This window comes from Hippocampus zosterae, chromosome 4 (genome assembly GCF_025434085.1).
Source record: "Hippocampus zosterae strain Florida chromosome 4, ASM2543408v3, whole genome shotgun sequence".
Taxonomy (NCBI): domain Eukaryota; kingdom Metazoa; phylum Chordata; class Actinopteri; order Syngnathiformes; family Syngnathidae; genus Hippocampus; species Hippocampus zosterae.
In genome coordinates this window covers 10,269,856-10,289,819 of record NC_067454.1, presented here as the reverse complement: position 1 = coordinate 10,289,819, position 19,964 = coordinate 10,269,856, and the positions used below count along the sequence as shown (strand labels likewise).

General features: G+C 41.3%; 1 protein-coding gene and 1 long non-coding RNA gene across 2 annotated transcripts in view; one reads left to right on the top strand and one right to left on the bottom strand.

Annotated features, from left to right (window-relative positions):
• The window catches only part of LOC127599153 (FERM domain-containing protein 5-like), a 31,057-nt gene extending 11,498 nt beyond the window's left edge, over positions 1–19,559 (top strand). Inside the window, exons 2-14 of the mRNA XM_052062867.1 lie at positions 5,195–5,299; positions 6,527–6,569; positions 7,609–7,687; positions 10,293–10,390; positions 11,491–11,614; positions 12,496–12,583; positions 12,736–12,824; positions 12,924–12,987; positions 14,013–14,104; positions 14,196–14,270; positions 14,370–14,438; positions 14,540–14,646; positions 17,333–19,559. Of these exons, the coding sequence (XP_051918827.1) occupies positions 5,195–5,299; positions 6,527–6,569; positions 7,609–7,687; positions 10,293–10,390; positions 11,491–11,614; positions 12,496–12,583; positions 12,736–12,824; positions 12,924–12,987; positions 14,013–14,104; positions 14,196–14,270; positions 14,370–14,438; positions 14,540–14,646; positions 17,333–17,895 (1,596 nt within the window). The 3' untranslated portion in view covers positions 17,896–19,559. The remainder of the gene's footprint in view (positions 1–5,194; positions 5,300–6,526; positions 6,570–7,608; positions 7,688–10,292; positions 10,391–11,490; positions 11,615–12,495; positions 12,584–12,735; positions 12,825–12,923; positions 12,988–14,012; positions 14,105–14,195; positions 14,271–14,369; positions 14,439–14,539; positions 14,647–17,332) is intronic.
• On the bottom strand, positions 15,917–17,442 carry LOC127599217 (uncharacterized). The gene is made up of 2 exons (XR_007962028.1): positions 16,658–17,442; positions 15,917–16,358 (listed from the first exon to the last, which is right to left on the bottom strand). It is a non-coding gene; the product is annotated as an uncharacterized LOC127599217 (long non-coding RNA).
• Positions 19,560–19,964: the final 405 nt, after the last annotated feature.

Here is a 19,964-nt window from a genome sequence, read left to right as displayed (position 1 = left end):
CACGAGTGCACTTGAGACTTTGCTGTCACTTATCAGCCCAGCTCATCAGACTCACGGAAACGTCCATATTCATATCCAAGCGAGGCAGTTTGTGTGCAGTGGGCCATTCTAGACATCCCATCACGAAGGCCTTTGCTGACTTGAATTAGGTCGAGGGAATCGGGTACTCAAACCAACAGGCATTCATTCTCCTGTGGGACAGAACAAAGCATGAGAGGTTGAATAAGGCTTTACAGACCACAGAAGACAGATTTTGTTTTTGGATGATGTGAAGCATTTCTTTATTTTGACAAAACGGTAACAGAGAGCACGCTCAAGGAGAGTTTCACTAATACGACCTTGCAGGCTGAATATATTGATGTGATGAAATGAGACTTTTATCCAGTAAGATGTGTTGGATTGTCACTAAAGATAGATGATGCTCATGTCGGGGATTGTAGCGTGACAAAACTAGTTGGAGTGAAGATTTTGACAAAGAAAAATTATGTGACAACTCATTATTCTAGGTCAGGAGTGTCCGAACTTTTTCCTATGAAAATAGAGAGAAAAAAGGGTTAGTTTGATTGTTTTTCTTTTTTTTTCTTAATTCTAACTGACAACTGAAAACCTAGATGATAGTTCAAATTTTGAAACTATTCTTTGCTAAGAATGCTAAAAAGACATTCAATTGTAGTTTATTTCCGGTAATTTGAACATCAGGCAACTTTCAAACGCTCAACCTTTCAGGGACAACAGCGCTTACAACAGTGTACATCTTATCATGTTATCGGGTTGCAGGGTGCATGAAAGGGTTAAATTAATGCTTGTGGTGGATTGTTTTGCATTACAAACAGACTGTAGATCAGTGGTGTACAAACTACGGCCCGGGGGCCATATGCGGCACTCAATTCATTTTTCAGCGGCCCGCGACATGGCAAAAAAAAAAACTATATAACACAAACAATTATTTGTCATATATATATATATGTATGAAGATAATGTGATTATCATTGAGTGAACATCTGCAAAGTTGTTACGACGGTCTGTCCGGTCTGACATATTTCACTGTGTGCTTCTCTCCCATGTCCTCGTCGACATTAACGCATCAGGTGGAGGGGGGGGGGGGGGGGGGGTAAACTTCTCTGCAATTCCATTTACAAAACCATTCATGCAGCCACTTGGAAAGGCGCACTGAGAATGAAATATCACGAGGAGGAAGCATTGTGTGAGATTACATCCGTGGGAGTGCGCATATCAATTGGCACTGGCTGATGAAAAAAAGATCACCTTAAACCTGAGCGCAGCGTTTCGGATCTGAAACTTCACACCGCCCTTCGGAAAATACTTGTCGTCAGGATGCAAATGCAGGGCGCCAGGCGCCATTACGGGCTGCGATCAGTAATGCGTTTAACCCAGTGGGATGCTCCGTCAGGGTAACGGCATCGGCGGTTCGCACTTTTCACAGGGCAAAACCGTGTTTGTGCTGTCACAGCTCAATGCCGTTGTGGTACAAATGCTTGCCAGAGGTTGCTTTAATGGGGCTGAAGTCAAGGCCCTTCTATGAAAAGGTTGTGTCATGTCATTCTTAAACAGATATTCCACTCGACTGTTTTGGCCGTACATCCTTTTTCCACAGCTCATGATCTTGACACCTCTCTCTATTCAGTGTCGTACTGAGCAAATTAATTTGTCATCCAAAATCAATTCCACACAATTGACTATATTCCAAACCATCAATTAATCCGAAATGTTTAGATTAAGAACTGACAGTGATGCAAACAAATACTTATTTGATTGTTGAAGGATTCTCATGAAGTGGTGGAGTGTTCCAGATTTTTGGCACAGATTAGCGGATCCAATTAAGGGTGCCCTCATTTCTTAATGAGGTTCCTTTTACGGAAGCGAGCATTTTCCGAAGCAAATCGAAGTATTCATCAAGTCATTCACATACTGACCTGTTATCTGTCATCACTAAAGTTCAGGTGAAACTCCAGAGTAGATAACTACCAATTATTTTCATACTTGATTAATATGTAAATTATTTTGTCAATGAATCATATAACAATGTCTTAATTTCCATCCCTTTATTGAAAATGACAGTGTGGGTAACAGGGTTGTTGTTGAGTTAGCATTGGGGTTACCCTCACAATGTTATTTTTCCCCATTTTGATCAATAGGAAAGCTCACCATCTTAATTTAATTGAAGAATCAACCAAAATGACTTTAAGTACACAATTTAAGTCAAGTGACTGTTATTTACATGGTACCGATTCACTGCACAAGTTATCTGATGGTACTTTGCAAACCTTGAACAAGACCCATTGGTCTGGGGGGTGGTGACCGTCTGCCCCGACTGGTTGGTTTGAGATGAGCAGGTCGAGAGAGAAAACAAGACAGGGTGAGCGAGTGAGGTATAGAGATGAGAGACAACAACAGCTTAAGTCGAATTGGCGATTTCAAGTGTTAGACGGGAGTGAGTGTGTTACAATGGGTTGGAGAAATTGCAGCTTCACACAAATGCAAAATAAATAAATAACGTTAAAAATTATTGGCAGGAAGCAAGTGAAGAGATGGCGTTTTATTGTCGGCCAAATACAAAGTGATTCTGGGACATAACGGCACAAAGGGAACTGCAACGACTGACAGTATAGCACTAAGAGGAGAGTGAAAAGAACTTGAGAGTAATCTTGCCAAGGAGCCAAAAGTACAAGAAGTACAAGAAGCCTCTTTAAGAAAGGATCATTTGTTATGTTCCTGCAATTTCCATCTTGCACAGCTTAAAACTATTGACAGCATCATTTATTGATGTGGTGTTTCCCAAGCTGTTATTGAACCCCTCTCAATAATTAATCTGGTGTGAGACCTGACCGGGTGGCGAGAATGGCGCTGGGGTGTAACAGCAAAACCCCCCAAAACAAAACAAAACAAAACAAAACAAAACAAAACAAAACAAAACAAAACAAAACAAAACAAAACAAAACAAAACAAAACAAACCAAAAAGCAACAACAAAGCATTTGGCCTAACAATTCTCGTTTATTTCATCTTTTTCTTTATGGCTTTTTCTTTATGGCTGTAATAAAAACGCAGTACCAAATTGTTCTATATTTATTGGAGACATTTTCCTGCCTCTGATTGTTCCGGTTTAATATATCATGATTTAAACTGTCTATTTTTTGTCATGACTTTTGAGGCATATTTTTTTGTCGGTCGCCGTGGCCAATTAACCGAATAGGGTCATAACTGTTGTTTTATTTACAGCCATTGGGAACAAAGATTTTCTCTCTCTCTCTCTCTCTCTCTCTCTCTCTCTCTCTCTCTCTCTCTCTCTCTCTCTCTCTCTCTCACACACACACACACACACACACACACACACACACACACACACACAGTATAATTGTAGCCCTCAGGAGGAAACATGCAGCAGCAGTGATGATGAACTGTAGAGTGTGGCGGTGCCAAATGTAAACAGCAGATGCTGAAGGAGATTTAATGCAGTGAAAATGCTGTGGATCAGGAGTTTTGTTGACAACAAGAACTATTACAACTTAGTGTGTGTGTGTGTGTGTGTGTGTGTGTGTGTGTGTATATGTATGCGCGCGTCTATTTTTGCTGCTGGGCGAGTCAGCAGGTCTGTCCCCGTGAATAAGGATGCTGTGAGAATGACAAAGAGATCCGCTGACAGAGTGGCCTTCGCCCTTCGATGTAGTTTGCAGTCAAGCTCTGCTCCACAAGAGCGCATCTTGAGAGAAAAAAAAAAGTGGAAAGATGCGTCGGAGGGGAGGTGAGAGCAACGTCGAAAGCCCAAATGGCCCTTTGTCATCACAATCTAAATTAAGTTCTCGAGGGAGATACCGGTAGTCCTTGAAAGTAGCACAGACATCCAACTTTGAAATGGCGTCAAGCTTCACTAGCAAGTTGACATCAGCAAATCTCACGATCCAAAATCAGCGGGAAGGATGGATTGCAGAATCATAAATAATCATTTCAATTCAAAGTACTGTATTGAGGCAAAGGTTGACTGGATGTCGATGTATTTTAGTCTTCGTAAGACATTACATGACTTTCAACCACTTCTACATATTAAATAAACATTTCAGACAACCGTCTACTTTAACAAGATTTGGCACAAACAGTGAATATCTCCAACATGAGGTCAATCATAAATAAATGCCAAAGAGCCAAAGAATGCGGTTCCAGTGCATCCTTTTCCCTTTTCCTGGCACCTTTATCCACACCTATTTTGTCCTATCTATTTGGTATTGTTGCAGCCGAGGCATCGCAGATGGCTGCCGCTTCAATATGAATATTTGATTGCCCTCATAATCCTCCCTTGAGAGTGGTGAAATATTTAAACATTGTCTGGTGGCCATTTTCTCCCTTTTCCAAAAACAAAATACCGAGCAGAATCAAATCAAAATTACCTGTCCATGTGTTTTATAAACATTGTGTTGCAGGTGTATGTCCTTTTATTAGTTCTGTTGATGAGGTATGACTTGTGAATATGTTTTTCCACTCATGGGGCAGCTGCACGGTTTTGGGGCAGTTATGTCAAATTGGTACATCATAATTTGGAAAAAATCTGAGGGACAGCTCAGATGCACTTTGAGAAACAGCCAGATTAAAAAAATTATTTGGTTGTCTCATTTCACACTTGGGCCTTCAGAGTCCCAAATATTTACATCAGTGGTTCTTAACCTTCTTAGAGGTACTGAACCCAAGCAGTTAATATGCCCATTCACCAAATCCTTCATTCGTGGAAAAAGAAATGTATATATTTTTTACAAATTCAAGATATTAGAAAACACATTTCTTATAAAACAGAAAAAAGTAAATAAAATTCAAGGGATAAGTATACCTTTTTAAAATTGTACGACGTACTATCACAACGGTCACACGTTGACGACCGAGCGAACTAAATTTCCCGCAGCACTGATAGGACAAGCAATGTCATGTGATCATCTGCAGCCGGCGTGTCATAACTAATTGACATGTTGAGTCGGGTGTGTCTTAACCTCCCTGGCAGAGGCTCCATCGAGCCCCTGAGACCGATTCACCGAACCCTTATGGTTCGATCGAACCCAGGTGAAGAACCACTGATTTACATACAAGCCATTCAAAACTAAATTCTCCATATAATGTTGCCTTTAATAGCCAGTAATAGCCAGTGTCTACGTAGAAGAAATTGTGTGTGTTGCTCTCTCTCTCTCTTGTAGAGGGATGCGAAGGGGCAGTACCTGTTTGACCTCATCTGTCACCACCTTAACCTGCTGGAGAAAGACTACTTCGGCATCAGATATGTGGACCTGGACAAGCAGAGGGTGAATAATAAAGATGCTAATATTTATGTGTGTGTGTGTGTGTGTGTTATATATATATATATATACAGTATATGTGTGTGTGTGTGTGACTATCAGAGCAATGACAGCGAAAATGCTAATTATACATGTCACAAAAAGGTAAGGATGTTGAGATTTGGAGTGATAAGACAGGGGAATTTAATTTTAGCTTTTTTTTTCAATGTACATGTACAACTGCTGAATTTCTAACAAGGCGCTGAATGACAAAATTCACAACAGGTGTTAAATCCAGCTGTGGAGCAAATAAAACATGCGCTTCAATTAAAATTACAATTTGAACAGCCCTCATGCCGGTCACAATTTGACATCTCGCATCTCTGTTGCCTCCGTTTAATCAAATAAAATGAGAAAAAAAACAATGCGAAAAAAGACACAGAGAAACAGAAGAAGATAATGAATTGTCAATGTGACTTGTCGCTCCCTTTGCTGTGTTGGGATTAGTCTCACTAATTAACAAAGCATGATACTGGAAAGGAAAAAAAAAAGAACAAAATTCACCAAAGGTGGAGATGTCTGCTTTTGTATTTGAACTTTTCATGTGGCCACTGAGCATAGTGTCAGTGTCATCAGCAAGTTGCGGTTATACAAAGAGATACTAGAAGAGTCACAGAAATGCATCGACGTGAATATCATTGGATATGGGGGGTGGGAAGTGAATGATATCATGATACCAAATATGATATAATTTGCCGTGAAGGTCCTTGTTCGAAAACAGCGAGCTGTGTGAAGCGTACTGAAACATTCAACAGCTGGACATGTGCCTTTAGAGGAGGTCAAGTTCAGTGTTTTTTTTCCTGAAATGTCACTCAAAAAGCCCAATATTCCTCCCATTTTGTGCGTCGAGTTTTTGACCTTTTGCTCTCTTAGACAAATCCGATGTCTGTTCAACTTAACAATGTGGTCGCTTTGAATATAAAATGAGCTCCTGAAAAAAGGAAAGAGTTAAATATGACGAGTCTAAGTCAAAGTCATTAGTGCCTTACTCATATTTTTTTTGGACTCGCAGCTGTGTGGCCGGCTGGCACAGGGACTCCTTTCAGAGAGGTGTGGGGTGTACCAGAGTGACTCGAAAGTGCTATTCTTGTCATTGATTCTATGTCAGCGTGTTTACTTGCTGAGCAATCACAGTGCCGAATGAAAGGAGAGCAGCCTAATAGTCTCCATTTGACTTTCCTTTCTTCCTTGCAGCACTGGTTGGAGTTTTCAAAGTCCATTGCCAAACAAATGAAAAGTGAGTATTTGACAAACGATGTGTCACTTTCATTCTTTCAGAAATGATGAAGGAGAAAATTGGGGACACAGAAAAAGAACAAAATTTGTCATGATTGTGTATTCAAAGTTTCACTTTGACAGAAAAAATGCATTGGTTTTCAATTTTAAATGTCTGTCTCACATTTCTGGGAAACTTTTTTTTTGCCCCCATTAATTTTTTTTCCTGGTTAAATTAATGAAAAATTATGAGTTTCCTCTATTTCCTCCACCCAAAAATCATATGCTATATTTGGCAGGTTTTTTTGTTTTCATCACAGTAGTCCAACCTCTTGTTTCTACAATGAACATTTGTTAGATATTATTTTTGCCACAAAATTATGATGTTTCCGCAAAGCATTTTCACATACTATCTTGTAGAACCAAAACCCTTTTTTGCAGCGTTATTAGTGTTTTGCAATTTATGTATAGGTACTGATTCTTTTTTGCAAATGTCATTTTTTTAAGAACAAAAATAGAATTGTATATGTATATTTTAACATTATTTTCTTGTACAATTAATATCACAGTACCCTTTTTCTCATATTAGATTTTTTAAAAGTTATTTGTTGCAAAAAATATTTTTTTATCATTAAATGGACGTGAAAAGTTACTCTATTTCAGCATTATTTTTGTCAGAAAATTACTTTTTTCTGAAATATATTTTTTTTCCTGAAAAACATTGATTGATTTAATTGTGGAAACAAACATTTTTTCCACCCTCCTCCCTGCCCATATATTAATTTCGTTTGTGTAGTATTACATTTGTCTTTTTTTTGTTTTTTTACTCACAGGTCGCCATTTCAAATGAGAAAATTGTTCTCATTTGCCCTCCCTGGATAAATTTGGGTGAAAATAAAACAGTTATAAATTTACAATTTATTCTGTTGCTTTTCCTCCTATTGCCATCATACTATGATTCAAGTGTGGTGCAATACTAACCCTCGAACCAATGTCTGTCAAAGTGACAAAAACAATGACTATGCCAAAAGTCAAGCGTATGCGCCATGTTGACTTCCCAGCTCAGCCTCCTTTCACCATGTGCTTGCGTGTCAAGTTCTACCCGCCTGACCCTGCTGCCCTGCGGGAAGAAATCACCAGGTAGGACATGACGAGATGGCAGCGTCTTCTTCGCATGCCTGCTCGCTGTTTTCTCATACGAATGCACATTTGAACCAGAATGAGGTGACATGTTAACGCCTCGCTGGCTCCATCTTGCAGTGGAGCTTTGCTCAACTCCATTTAAATTCACTTTTATAATACGTTGTGGGTGAGTAACGACTTATTATCGTGACGTGTTTTCTCGCTGCTGCAGTTACAGCGCCTCGAGGATGTACATTTACTTTCGATGAAACTATGATTGTGGCTCATGCTGGGCTGTTTCATTTGTCGCAAGCACCTTTGGATTGAGCTAACTGCACCCACAAGGATGATAAAAGGCCAGTGCCTTCAGACTTCTAATTAAATTCATTAAATGATCAGAGCACATGAGAATTTTTAGATAAAGGACAGCGACATGGCGGAAAGCATGCACGTTGGGTTCATTCAGTCCTTCTCAAATAGTAGGGCTGGCATCCTAGGGTGCGCTGAGATGTTGGGGGTCAACTCAGAAAATATGTCTTTTAGAATGTACTGTAATTACACATCCACTACAGTAGGTGTCAGCAGCACTGTCATTGTCAACATTATATATATATACCGCATTTTCACGACCATTCGGCGCACCGTATGGTTGGGCGCAGTCTCATTAATGGGTGCTATTTCTGTATGTTACACATAGACAAAACACACTGTAGTTTTATAGTGGTAAAACATACGCCAGCTTAAACATACGGCATGCATGCGCGCACGCTAACAACACATTAGCTTGAAGCATACGGTAGCATGCCAAGACATACAGATACAAGCTAAAAACACGTTTTTAAAAAGGCAACAGAAGCAAAACTGAGTTCCGTTGTATTTTATTTAGCCATCGTACAATGTACTCACGTTTTTCGATCAATCATCACCCAGAAACCCATCAAAGTCCTCATCCTCTGTATCAGAATTGAACAATTGTGCAAGTACCGGTAATCCATAAAAAACGCCGCGTTCCCTCTCGTTGTCAGAGTCACTCTCATTGCCATGTGGCTCCACAGAAATGATGCCGGCTTTGCCAAAAACTCGAACAACAGTGCAAACACGTTCGTCCAAGCAGCCACAATCCGTTTGCAAATTGTGGCGTAACTCGTCCAGCGCTGCCTCTCACTCTTTGTAAAGTTGTGTTTGCCATCGATCATCCATTGTTCCCATGCCGTTCGCAACTTTACTTTGAACGCCTGTTCGCAACTTTACTTTGAACGCCCGGTTGATGCCGATGTCCAGCGGTTGGAGTTCTTTAGTCAAGCCTCCAGGAATAACGGCAAGCTCAGAGTTCATTTGCTTGACTTGGTTTTTCACCGCTGCTGTGAGATGGGCACGCATGCCAAAAGCATAACCGATGGCTTGAAGTTTGAACTGAGCTTCGTAGGCGTGTCTCTTTATAGAATTTATTTTTGGGGGTTCTTAGAAACCAAAACCGAAGTTGTTTTGCAACAATGCACATAGCCACACTCTATACAGGTGTTGGTACCTGCTTCGGGCGTCCCTTTAGCGTCGATTTACACGCCCACCCTTCACTCATTGGCGGACTTCTCCCCCGCATGCCTGTCCTCTCTCACGTCTGCCGTCTCTCTCTCGTCCCAATACGTTTGTCTACAGCAGCAGCCGATGTCTCTGTTCCACTGTTGCACTGTGTGAAGCCTACCTGACAATTTAACAAATGATGCACACAGTCTCTGAGCTCATGCCGTCCCTCTCTAAATCAAATCCCCCCCCACATCCCCCAACACCAGCACCACCACAGTCTGCTCACAAATAAATCTCACACAATACTCACAGCTTGGTTCTGCTTTGACAGAGCCAACAAGGGAGAGCAGCTCGCCCACTCGAATTGACTTTAGTGACACCAATAAAAGCCTGCAAAAATAATTAAAGGAAAGTAGCACTCTGTCAAGTCAAAAGACTTAATATATGCACCTTTTATGACCTCACTGCACCGAGAGAGGCACGGTTTAATGAACAGTCTCCCATTGGACAGCTGAGTGAAGCTGCATCACATTTTGCATTATTGGCAAGTTCATTCTGGTTTTAGATTAACCCTCAAACATGGAATGCAAACTCAGTGTGAACCGCATGTTCAAATGTGGAACATCAAAGGACGAGCTCAGACACCGCAGCTGGTCGACCTCCAAGTTCACACCGATGATAGTGGAACACAATCTGTCAAACTGTGACCATCCATTACTTTTTGAAACGTAATTTGATTATAGAAAGAAACCGTAAAACTAATCACTTTTTAACTGTAATACAACCTACAGTGTAAGTAGAAGATAGGTTCAATATAATCAAATTAAATCAAACTAAAGTTAATTAAAAAGACACTTTTTGTCTCTTTCATACAACTGGAAATTGAAACTAAAGAAATGAAAGATATGAACTCATTCAAGACACCTGACTGGAAGGGTAACAGTTGTCTTTCAAACTCTCAATTTAAATCTACTCTCGAGCACTTTCAAAACAACCACAGATGGAGGGGGGGGGGGGGTTCAGTGCAGTCAGTCAGTAAAAGGGAGGCAATCTATACATGCTAAATAACAACCCCAACCTGTTTTCTTCCACGCTGCAGATATCTGGTCTTCCTGCAGGTGAAGAGGGACCTCTACCATGGCCGCCTGTTGTGCAAAACCTCAGACGCCGCTCTCTTGGCTGCGTATATCTTACAAGGTAACACATAATGGCATTAATCATGCAAATTAATTCAAACTAGGAGTCCAACAAGCATAAACAAGAGTTAACTACGGGAAAACAAAACAAAATAAACGTACAGCGATTGGGTGTTGGAGTCCAGCGGTCCCTAACCTTTTTTGTCCCACGGACCGGTTTAATGTCAGACAATATTTTCATATGATATGCATGATACTGTGGTATTTTCTAAACATACTAATAAACACGAATCATGACATGAGGAACGCCCTAATTATCTGCAACACTCACTGGTCGCGATGGTAATGTTTAAACCTGCCTTTAAAATAAGATACAAAGTGCATGAAAAATACGACTCACCATCGCCGCTTATTATACAGAGTAGGCTTGGTGCGTGTGAATCTCCCGATGAGATAAATCCATATTTTAAGTAGGACTCCTGATACTGTCTATTAAATGGGGCCTTCTATTTCTTGAAAGTCGTAGCCTCCTCTTCTGTCTCCTGATTGGGCCTTTTCCCCTTCCCAAAGAAACTTTCCAAAGATGTCTGTTTTTTACTCATTTTGCTCATTCCTGGGTTTCATTTTAGCGGTAACCTATCACATGACAGAGAAGCACGCCTTGACCTGCGTCAAGAGTAGCATATTGTTGACGGATGCAACAGAGAATCCGGTAATTTTTCAAAATAAAATATCCTTCAGAGTGCAAAATAAATGAAACGGAAATAATGTATGCTACCTATTCTTTCTGTGCGAACCGGTATCGGTCCGCGGCCCAGGAGTTGGGGACTATCATGAACATTTCAAGGTGTTTGCTAGCTGCTCAATACATTAGGGAAGACTGACAGCAGGAATAGGAGGCTAAGGCCTAAATGAAGTTCCTCCTCTGGCTCCGACATAGTTCCCTGGCACCAAGAAGCCACAAGGTGGTGCCAAAGAAATACTTATCTTAGACAGCCCTTGGCATGAAACAGCAAATAACGGGCGATAGTTTCCCAAATAATATTCTCTGAGCAAGTCAAGAATATGCAGGGGAGCACAATACTGTATACTTATTCGAATAGCGATTGAGTTTTTATCTTCCATGCTTCCATGTTTTGTTCACTCGTCGCCATTGTCCAGCTGAAATCGGTGACTACGACCCCGGAAAGCACCCCGAAGGCTACAGCTCAAAATTTCAGTTCTTCCCCAAGCATTCGGAGAAGTTGGAGAGGCGGATTGCCGACATCCACAAGACGGAGCTGAGGTAAGTTGACTCTCTGATATTTTGGCAGCCAATGTGCAGTGTGCGTGCCGCCTGCCAATCTTTCAGAGATGATATACGGAGAAGGTTAAAGCAGCAGCCGTCACCCTTATGTTAATTTTAACCCTGTCATCACGCCGTGCCTTTGCTTGTCAACCTTTACGGATGATGCATCGGGTTAGAGACAGATCGTCTCACTGAACTGGACACACACTGAATCAGCACCCTCGTACAGCTGCGTGTGTACAAAAGAGGCCTGCAAAGGGCTGAAGAATATGGAAACCTTCATTTGGCTGAGAATCTTAAAAATTATGAAAGTTGGACAATTTCAATGAGAATTAAGATCAATGCTGTCGAGACAAAGACATTCACTCCCGTGTGAATGAGCCTAACATGCATGTTTTGGGATGTGAAAGGAAGAGAGAGTACCTGCTAGGGGGGCCATATAGAAACATGCACACAGGAGGAATAAAATTCAAATCTCAAACCTCAGAACTGTGAGCCAGTAGGCTGATAATACTGTGAACACTTTTAGGACAGTACTATACAAAATCATAATAATAATAATAATTTTGAAAAACAGACATAAAAAGATCATATTTTCGATATCATCGTAGTCATTTTCATTTATTGGTTATAACACTGGCAGCACAGTTTACTTATGCTGGCGAAAACCCATTTTAACCCTTTCGGGGGTTACTACAGTGGACAGCCTATCATGTTATCAAGTTACAGGGGCCATGAAAGGGTTAATACTTCTTCTGATTTGGCTGTTGGTCCTCTGCTTTAATTCCATAAATATTAACACCATGTTTGTGATACATGACAAAGTGACTGACAGAGGTGGTTCATTGTTGTTGTTGTCGTTGTTGTTTTTTTTGCAGAGGCCAAAGCCCTGAAACGTCAGAGCTCAACTTCCTCCAGAAGGCTCAGATGTTGGAGACGTACGGCGTGGACCCGCATCCATGCAAAGTACGCAGCAGCTTAATGTTATTCATCAGGCAATGTGTCATCTGAATGTGTCGACTGATTATGACCCAACAACAGGTTGATCTTTTAACCGAGACAGATTTATTATTATCTATTGATGATAAATTGTTTGTTTTTTCTTGTTTTGGTGTCAGGACGTGTCTGGGAATCCAGCTTTCCTGGCCTTCACCCCATTCGGATTCACTGTGCTGCAAGGCAACAGGAGAATTCATATCCTGACCTGGTGAGCGCCGCTATTGCACAACAGTGGACGGAGATTAAATACCAACTACCCCCTGACAGCTTCGGATGTTTTCATGTGTCATGCTCATTGTCTTGGCAGGGATGAGGTGACCAAGCTGAAATTCGAAGCCAAGACATTCCATATATATGCAAATCAGACGGAGGTACTGTACACAGGATTCAAATTAATGACGATGGTTGAACTACAGGACGTACGCATATCAAGCACAAATCAATATCCATCCATCTATCCATTTTCCAAACCGCTTATCCTCACAAGGGTCTCGGGGGTGTATTCCGGTAGCCTATCCCAGCTGTCTTCGGGAAGTAGGCGGGGGACACCCTGAACCGGTTGCACAGACTAACAAACATCCACGCTCACACTCACACGTAGGGACAATTTAGAGTGTTCAATCAGCCTGCCATGCATGTTTTTGGAATGTGGTAGGAAACCAGAGTACCCGGAGAAAACCCACACAGGCCCGGGGAGAACATGCAAACTCCACACAGTGAAGCCAGAGCTGGAATTGAACCCGATATCTCTGCACTGTGAGGTCGACGCGCTAACCACTGGACGACCGGGCCGCACAAATCAATATATTTTTTGAAATTTAAAGAAGACCAGTTTAGAGGGTTTTTGACTCCGACTACCGAAACAAGCTTTCTGGATGTTAGGTCGCTCAAAATGGATTTGATTCGCCACAACCGAGCATTATTGCATCATACAGTCACTTGCATGTACACTGGCCAACAGCGACTGAAGTAATAAAAAATCAATGTTTTAAAGTACTAGCTGGCCCGGTAGTCCAGTGGTTAGCACGTCGGCTTCACAGTGCAGAGGTACCGGGTTCGATTCCAGCTCCGGCCTCCCTGTGTGGAGTTTGCATGTTCTCCCCGGGCCTGCGTGGGTCTTCTCCGGGTGCTCCGGTTTCCTCCCACATTCCAAAATCATGCGTGGCAGGCTGATTGAACACTCTAAATTGTCCCTAGGTGTGAGTGTGAGTGTGAATGGTTGTTCGTTTCTGTGTGCCCTGCGATTGGCTGGCAACCGATTCAGGGTGTCCCCTGCCTACTGCCCGAAGACAGCTGGGATAGGCTCCAGCACCCCCCGCGACCCTAGTGAGGATCAAGCGGCTTGGAAGATGAATGAATGAATAAAGTACTGTGTGTGTGTGTGTGTGTGTTTTAGGATCAAAAGATCATATTGACCTACTTCGCGCCAACACCTGAGGCCTGCAAGCACTTGTGGAAGTGTGGCGTGGAGAATCAAGCCTTCTACAAGTTAGAAACTAAAAACTGTTACAAACTGTCCAATATATATATTTCATGTCCTCGTGGCTGAATAAACTGTCGCATTTGTTTTATCAATCAGGTTGGAGAAATCCAGCCAAGTGCGTACAGTGTCCAGTAGCAATCTCTTCTTCAAGGGTAGTCGCTTTAGATATAGGTACCATAAATGCTTTTTTCTGTATGTATCGTAGTCGATAACATGCACGCAGCCGTCCAGTGTGAATATGACAATAATGTGGCACCAATGTTTTCTCAGTGGAAAAGTTGCAAAGGAGGTGATGGAACAAAGTGCCAAAATTAAAAGGGACCCACCTGAGATCCACAGGTCAGAATTCCTACAAATTAACCACCACACACCAACTGTTGGGAATTTTTCTTTTTTTTTTTTAAGATACGAGTGTGTTTCCATATGTTATATTTGTTCAGGGCGGGCATGGTGCCAAGCAGGAGCTGTCCGTCCATCACGCACGGCCCTCGTTTGACGAGCGTGCCTAGGACACGACGGAGAGCGGTGCATATCTCCATCATGGAGGGTAAAAAACATGCAAGCAAACACACATACACACACACACAAAAGAAAAATGAAGTATTGCATGCGCAAAGTTTAAGAAAAATGAACTGTACCCTGTACAGAATGCAATATAAAATATGAAATATAGATACAAGCATATATGCAACTACATACTGTATATGCTGCATAAGGTGGCTGTGCTATTTACAATGGAGATTTCCGGAGACTTGAAGACTCTGTTCACGCCTCCACAACCAGACCGCAAATGAATAGCCACCAGTGACGAATTTAACAGTGAACTTTAAACTGACTTTTTTTTTTTTTGTCCGGATAGGTATGTAACAAAATTTACTTTGTTGTTTAATTTCACACTTGATGGTTGGGCAGGCGCTGCCGTCCCCAACTATTAGCAAACAAGCCATCCGTCAGCTGTCCATAGTATGTCCCCTTTAGTCAAACTTCACCATCTGCACCACTGTTTTGCCCTGATCAGGACCTGACCTTGAACTGAATCTGATCTCTGTCTGGGGTTTTGTCATGTCGCGCTGGAATTCTCACTGGTAATAATCACTGTCCAAATATAGCTCCTATCGTGAGAGGGCCGAGCCGAATGTGTCATAGCCAACAGGAGAAGGATGTCGGCGGGAGTGGAAAGATCAGGGCTTTAAGTGGACCACATTCCCGGGCCTTAACTTTTCCATAAGTCTGTCAGTCATGCTGTGGCTCTTAACCTGGTAGGGAGAACACGAGTAAATGGTCGCTTAGATCCTTAGCCGCAATCACGGGAACTTTGAGAAGGCGAGACGGAGTCAGCTGGAACTCTCAAGTTCATATCGCTCACCTTGAACCATGGTCAAGTGTCTGATCCGCATCGAGACCACGGTGAACGTTCACTTGCGCATGGTCAACCACTGCTATCGCGACACGAAGGTGCGCGTTTTATCTCTGGGACCTCGACTGCTTGGCAAGGCTCTGGGAGCCCTTCCACTCTTCCCCTCCCTCACCGAAGGGCCTGCACCAGAACAGAGGTCCGAGGCTTCTCTCCGACTAGCTGTACCCCCAAATGGCTGTCCAGGTAACTTCAAGATGGCTTTTTCTGAGCCACTTGGAGATCATCTCTTGGTTCCTAAATGTTTCTGGTGATATCATTAATACGAGTTTCATTTTGGGATGTTGGGCTCTGATTTGCACAGCGAATCTTTAATGCATGAGGTCATCGATTGCGTTCTGAAAACCTTTAAAAGCTAATGGAGAGTTTCCTCACCCCGAATGAGAATCAACCCAACACATATATTGCTATGCAAGATTTATTGGTCCCAGTGCTACACAGATCATTAGATTATTCAAATGTACACAGAGCAGACAAGAACAATCTGTTAGGTGGGTGAATGAGCTCCCTAATGGGGGCCGTAAGTAACAATCATCACATTCTATATTTTTGTGCAAGAGCTCCTGCTTCATCTCAGAAATTTTTAATTGCATTGTATCATTTTTGCGTGTGGCAAAGCATGTACAAACACTACATGCAATTCTGAACATTAAAGTTTGCGCTGATGCTAGTGTCAAACATGAAAAATTTCATGAATTTTTAACTGTTTTATGTGTTTTGATTACATTTTCAAAATTAATTTGAGTAAATAATCGTATGTACTTGGCCGTGCTTCAAAATTAATTTGGTATTTTTGTTGTGTCGAAAACGTTCTGTTCCCAAAATATGATTGTTTTAAATTAAACCTGGAGTTTGCATGTTCTCCCCGGGCCTGCGTGGGTTTTCTCCGGGTGCTCCGGTTTCCTCCCACATTCCAAAAACATGCGTGGCAGGCTGATTGAACACTCTAAATTGTCCCTAGGTGTGAGTGTGAGTGCGAATGGTTGTTTGTTTCTGTGTGCCCTGCGATTGGCTGGCAACCGATTCAGGGTGTCCCCCGCCTACTGCCCGGAGACGGCTGGGATGGGCTCCGGCACCCCCCGCGACCCTAGTGAGGATCAAGCGGTACGGAAGATGAATGAATGAATGAATGAATAAATTAAACCTGTTTTAAAAGTAGTTTCATGAATTTTGTAAATTGAAATTATTTGTTTTTAAAACGATCTACTCTTAGGAATATTTAAACTGATCTAAAATATAAGTCGACTTTTGAAGAACTGCAACCACTGTAATGATTTTTGAAATACGTTCAATTTTCAGTATCTGTTCCTAAAATAATTTCATTTATTTGGGACATTAAGATAACCGGTCCAATCACATTTATTTAGCAGTTAGAAATAATCTGGTTTTTAAAATGGTTGTTTTAAATAATCAGTTTGATTTATATAAAATCATTTTTTTAATTAATTTTGTTATTTTTCAAAATACTTAGTTTAATTAGTTCTGTATTTTAAATGGTTTATCGTCCAAATAATCATTTTTTTAAAATTCCTTTTAAAATAAAAGGATTAGTTTATCTAAAATAGATATTTTTAATTCTTGAATATTTTCTGCCTTGTTATTCAATGTAATCTGTTTTTGTTATTGTTTTTAAACAAATCAAAATATTTAGATAACCTGCTTTTGAAATAATTTAATGACTAAATTATTTGCTTTCTCTAAGTTTAGTTCAAATTTCAATGCAACTTTTTTTTAAAAATCAAATTTTAAAATAGTTTCCCTAAATTATTTGGTGTATCACTTTTTCATGCACCAGCTTTTTTGTCCTATTTCTTGTCAGGTCTGGAGTCTCTTCGCGACAGCGCCCACTCCACGCCGGTGCGCTCCGTCTCCCACGGTGACTCCTTCCTGCCCTCCCAAGGCCACAGGGTGGACGGCGGTGAGGCGAGTGTGTCCGCGGTCATCTCCGACGAGGCCTACAGCCCTTCGGACAGCGTCCTCCCTACGCCCGTGGCAGAACGTGGGCTGGAGATGAACCTCAATGGCGCCCCCTGCAGTGTCGATGAGGATGAGGGTGGTGCGTCGCTGGAGGCAACCCACAAAAGAGCCGGAAGAAAAGCTCCGCGGGTGCTTAAAAGCCGACCGTCGCCCCCTAGTGACGCGGAGGAGCTGCACAAGTTCATCCTGAGTGTTCTGCGCCTTTTCCTGGTCACCATTGGACTTCTCTTCGCCCTCCTGTTGCTCCTAATCGTGCTGACAGAGTCCGATCTGGACATCGCCTTCCTGAGAGACATCCGCACAACACCAGAATTCCAGCAGTTCCACTTTGAATACTTCTGCCCGCTGCGGCGCTGGTTCGCCTGTAAACTTAGATGGATGGGAGGGCTCCTTATCAGCAAGTAAACATTGGGAAGAAAAAGGAAAAAAAAGATGGCCATCCTTTTCCCAAGTCACGAGCCACGGATTTCCCTGTGTAGGATCTCCCTCTTTAATTGCATCTGCCACTGTGGCAGGGATAGATTTCATTGACTTGACTTGACTTATATCCCAAAATTCATTTAACAAATTTTTGTTAACACGAAATGTGATTTATCAGTGAAATTATATTTTAAAAAGTGACCGTCTAAATAGATAAGAATGATCACTTTGGATTGACTCTTTCAAAAATGCCTCTCTGACAGTTTCAATCAAAACCCAACATTCTATTCTTCATTTTTTGTTATAGCTCTTGTACTGGAGCTCCTCAGATTGTGTAAGTGTACCTAATGTTGTGGCCAGTAAGTGCTGTGTATGTCAGGATATCATCGTAGATGACAACTATGTGACAATGATGCGGAAACCAATCTAAGTAATGCTGTGTTCGCATTTCAAGCAAACAATGAGGATGATGTTGAGGGTGAGAAAAGTGTGAGATGAAGGGTATTTTGATAATAGAAATTAAAGTCTGATTTATTTCATACAACTTTGGGTGTAGCGGCATGGAGGGTTTTTTAGTGCCATGGTGGAATGAACACAAATGCAAAATAAATAAATATAAGGTGGTTTAAATTAGTCAACATAGATTCATGCAAAATGAAAGGGAAACAACTTTCATCTGAAATAACTCCAGCTGCTTTAGTTATGTATATACTGTACATATATAAATTACACACACACAAATACATCTATCTATATCTAGCTAGCTACATATATCAATCTATCTAGCTAGCTATCTACCTACCTAGCTAGCGATATCTTTAGCTTGCTAGCTTATATGTATAGAGTATATGTACATAATGACATGTACCGTATGTACAGTATGTATTTATATATGAAATTTACCGTAGTTTATAAAAAGTAATGTAGTAATTACGTTTCATTTGAATTATTAATCGATTTTATTTTTGGCACTAAAAACCCTCCATATAACGAATGGAATTAGGGATGTTAAGGGATATTAATAAATGTAGCACTACTGTTCAAGTCATTTTGGCTGATATGAATATTGGTATTCTTTGTGTACGTTTTGTCATCAACGTTTACCATCCAAAGACTTTTGATGAAGATTTTAGATGAATAAAATTGTTCTTTTTTTTAATTTAAATAAACTAGGAGTTAAATAATGCTCACGGATACAGTGTAATATACAAACATCTTGTGTAATAGGCCGATGTGAGCTAAAGCTGGTCTTGCTAGTCAAGTGTTTGACTTCTCAATGTGCAATACTGGACACCAACTCATCTGACATTGCAATGTGCACAGGTGAGTATAAGTGCAGCATTTTGCGTTAGTTGAAGGTTTTTATGCTTTTTTTTAATGTTTAATGTGCTGCAGAGACTTTGAATGGACTTGCAATAGAGGCTCAGATAAGTCCTGTTTACTGTACTGCTACTTTCATCACCACACCAACCAAAGAAACCTGTTTTGTGTTGCTTCAGCCTTAGCCTGCAGTGTCTTCGACTGGACAAATGGAAATACTGTCGCCTGTGACTATTGTGTTTTGCTCCTCAAATTAGGCGAGTGTGACAACATCGTCGATTCTGTTATGTATGCAGCGGTAGGAATAGCCCAAGATGTGGAAAATATAATAGGACACCTCACGCTCTTCCATGGTCATACTAAATATTCGGTGTATGCTTCCAATGTTTCTGTTCTTGCAGAGCAAGGTCCGTGAAAGCGCACTTGAATGTTTTTGGTGTGGAAGAACATGCACTCTCAAAATTTCCGCAGACACATGTCAAGATGTGGACAGTTTTTCCAGAGAAACTGGTGCAACTGTATTTTCAGCACTCTCAATGACCTGCCCAGGTGTGACATTACTTTTGTCCATATGCCGCATGTTCAAGATGCCATGAGTAAGTAGAGTTAAGCTCACACTGCGCCCCCCTCCAGCAAGCAAGCATCGTATGAACTCCCTAATCACGAGCCATCCCATAATAAAGATAGGAAATGAAGCGAAACAAATAATGAAATAAAGCTAACAGTTTTACCTC